At 60.0% G+C, this 2,218-nt stretch overlaps 1 protein-coding gene across 1 annotated transcript in view; it reads right to left on the bottom strand.

Moving 5' to 3' along the window:
* Nucleotides 1-128: 128 nt before the first annotated feature.
* Nucleotides 129-2,218, bottom strand: part of EMH_0057820 (uncharacterized protein) — a gene marked incomplete at both ends in the record, with an annotated part of 3,546 nt that continues 1,456 nt past the window's right edge. Inside the window, 5 exon segments of the mRNA XM_013497516.1 lie at nucleotides 129-439; nucleotides 594-824; nucleotides 1,211-1,445; nucleotides 1,649-2,156; nucleotides 2,160-2,198. Coding sequence (XP_013352970.1) covers nucleotides 129-439; nucleotides 594-824; nucleotides 1,211-1,445; nucleotides 1,649-2,156; nucleotides 2,160-2,198 — 1,324 coding nt within the window.

Raw genomic sequence — 2,218 nt, 5'->3', positions numbered from 1 at the left:
GCAGCAGCAGGCTATTCACTGCAGCAAGCAGCAAAGGCATTTCCTCTGCCTGCAGCAACTGAACTTCTGCTGCAGCTAGCAGCAGCAGCCTGTGCAGCTCAGCAGAAGAAATCCAGCAATGCTGCTGTTCATGGTGCTGCTGCTGCTGCTGCAGCTGCTGCTGCTGCTGTCTCTTGTGGTGTTGCTGCTTCTGCTGCTGCCGCTGCTGCTGCTGCTGCTGCTGCTGCTGCAGCCGAGCAATGGCGAAGAGGCACTTTGACAGGGCGAGGAATCTGTCCCTCCGGGTTACTGTCTGCAGCATCTGCTGCTGCTGCTGCTGCTGCTGCAGAGTTTGCTGCTGCTGCTGCTGCTGCCCTTGCTGCTGCTGCTCTTGCTGCTGCTGTTCCTGCTGCTCCGGTGTATCGACAGCCAGGCAGTTGCATACATACCTGATCAGACCCTGCGGCGACAGCACCCAGCAGCAGCAGCAGCAGCAGCAGCAGCAGCAGCAGCATATGAAGCAGAGTGTGTAGCTGCATTGTTACTGCAGCAACACATGCAGCAGCAGCAGCAGCAGCTGCTGCTGCTTACCTCTGTCAATGAGCTGTACATACACCCCAGCCGCATCCGAGCAGCACAGCGGCCGACGGTCACTGCATGCTGCGGCAGCAGCACTTCTCCGCCCGTGGCAGCAGCACCTGCTGCTGCTGCTTCTCCTGCTGCTGCTGCTGCTGCTGCTGCTGCTGCTTGGTTAAGCCGCTCCGTTGTGTCCCCCACAAGCTGCTGCATCAGCTGCTGCTGCCGCTGCAGCAAGGGCATCTCATCTGCGGCTCGCCACAAAGAAACTGCAGCAACAGCAGCAGCAGCAGAAGCAGCAGCAGCAGCAGCAGCAGCATCAGCAGCACATATCACCCCCTCGTACCATGCAAGAGCGCTGCCACCAAATGCAGGCGAACGCCCGAGGGTTTAGGGTTTAGGGTTTAGGGTTTATTGAGTGGACGCTGACCTGGCTGCCGTGACCCCTAAACCCTAAACCCTAAACCCTCAATACTAAACGCTAGACCCAAACCCCTAAACCCTCAACCCTAAAACCGAACCCCTATACCCTAAACCCTAAACTCTAGCCCTGAAAACCCTTAAACCCTAAACCCTAAACCCCAGGGGAAGGAGCAGTTCTAGGGGTTTAGGGTTTAGGGTTTAGGGTTTAGGGTTTATCTCTACTCAGACCCACCCAAACTCTCAGCTGGCAGTCTCCATCTGTTACTCCCCTCGCCCTCGCTGCTGCTGCCGTTGCTGCTGCTGCTGCTGCTGCTGCTGCTGCTGCTGCTGCCTATAAGGGGAGAGAGCAGCGCATGCAGCAGCGGCTGCTGCGGCACCAGCCGCAGCCGGCTGAGGCTGCGGAGGGCCCCTGCAGCACCGCGAGGAGTTAGTGAAGCCCCCTGCTGCTCCAGCGCATGCAGCAAGTCCTGCAGCAGCAGCAGCAGCAGCAGCAGCAACAACAGCAGCAGAGAGAGCAGCAGGGATAGTAGGTGAAGACGAGGGTGTGGGCCAAGCAGCAATCTCAACAGCCTTTCCCGCTGCTGCTGCGGCTTTGCAAGCGCAGCAGCAGCAGCAGCAGCAGCAGAAGCAGCAGCAGCAGAAGCAGCAGCAGCAGCACGTGGGGTCTTACCTTGACTATTGGGAAGCGAGCTATTTGGCCGTGGGGCCGCTGAGCGTCTGGCCTGCTGCTGCTGCTGCTGCTGCTGCTGCTGCTGTCCGCTCTCACAGCAGCAAGCTGCTGCAGAGCGCGCAGCAGCACGAGAGGCTGCTGCTGCTGCAGCGGCTTCTCAGCAGCAAGACGATGCAGCAGCTGCAGCAGCGCATGCAAAGACCTGCAGCGGGATATGCTTCCAATCTCCTCTTTGCCTTGCTGCTGCTGCTGCTGTTGCTGCTGCTGCTGCTGCTGCTGCTGCTGGTGGTGGCGCCTGGGGTAGGATGACCTCAAAGGGCCTCGCTGCCATCGCTGCTGCTGCTGCAGCTGCTGCTGCTGCTGCTGCTGCTCCTGCTGCTGCTGCAGCTCAGCTTCGTATGAACTCCATATGCGGGCGGGAGAGGCCTCAGAGCGGACAGAGACAAAGCCGTCATCGTCACCCCACTCAACCTGCTGCTGCTGCTGCTGCTGCTGCTGCTGCTGCTGCNGCTGCTGCTGCTGAATGTGACGCAGCTGTGTGCCTCTGTGCCTGCAGGCAAGCCAGCAGAT

The sequence above is a fragment of the Eimeria mitis genome, genomic scaffold, assembly GCF_000499745.2.
Source record: "Eimeria mitis Houghton genomic scaffold, Emh_scaff2725, whole genome shotgun sequence".
NCBI lineage: Eukaryota > Apicomplexa > Conoidasida > Eucoccidiorida > Eimeriidae > Eimeria > Eimeria mitis.
The sequence above is the reverse complement of the archived record's forward strand: the minus strand, read 5'-3'. Positions and strand labels throughout refer to the sequence as shown.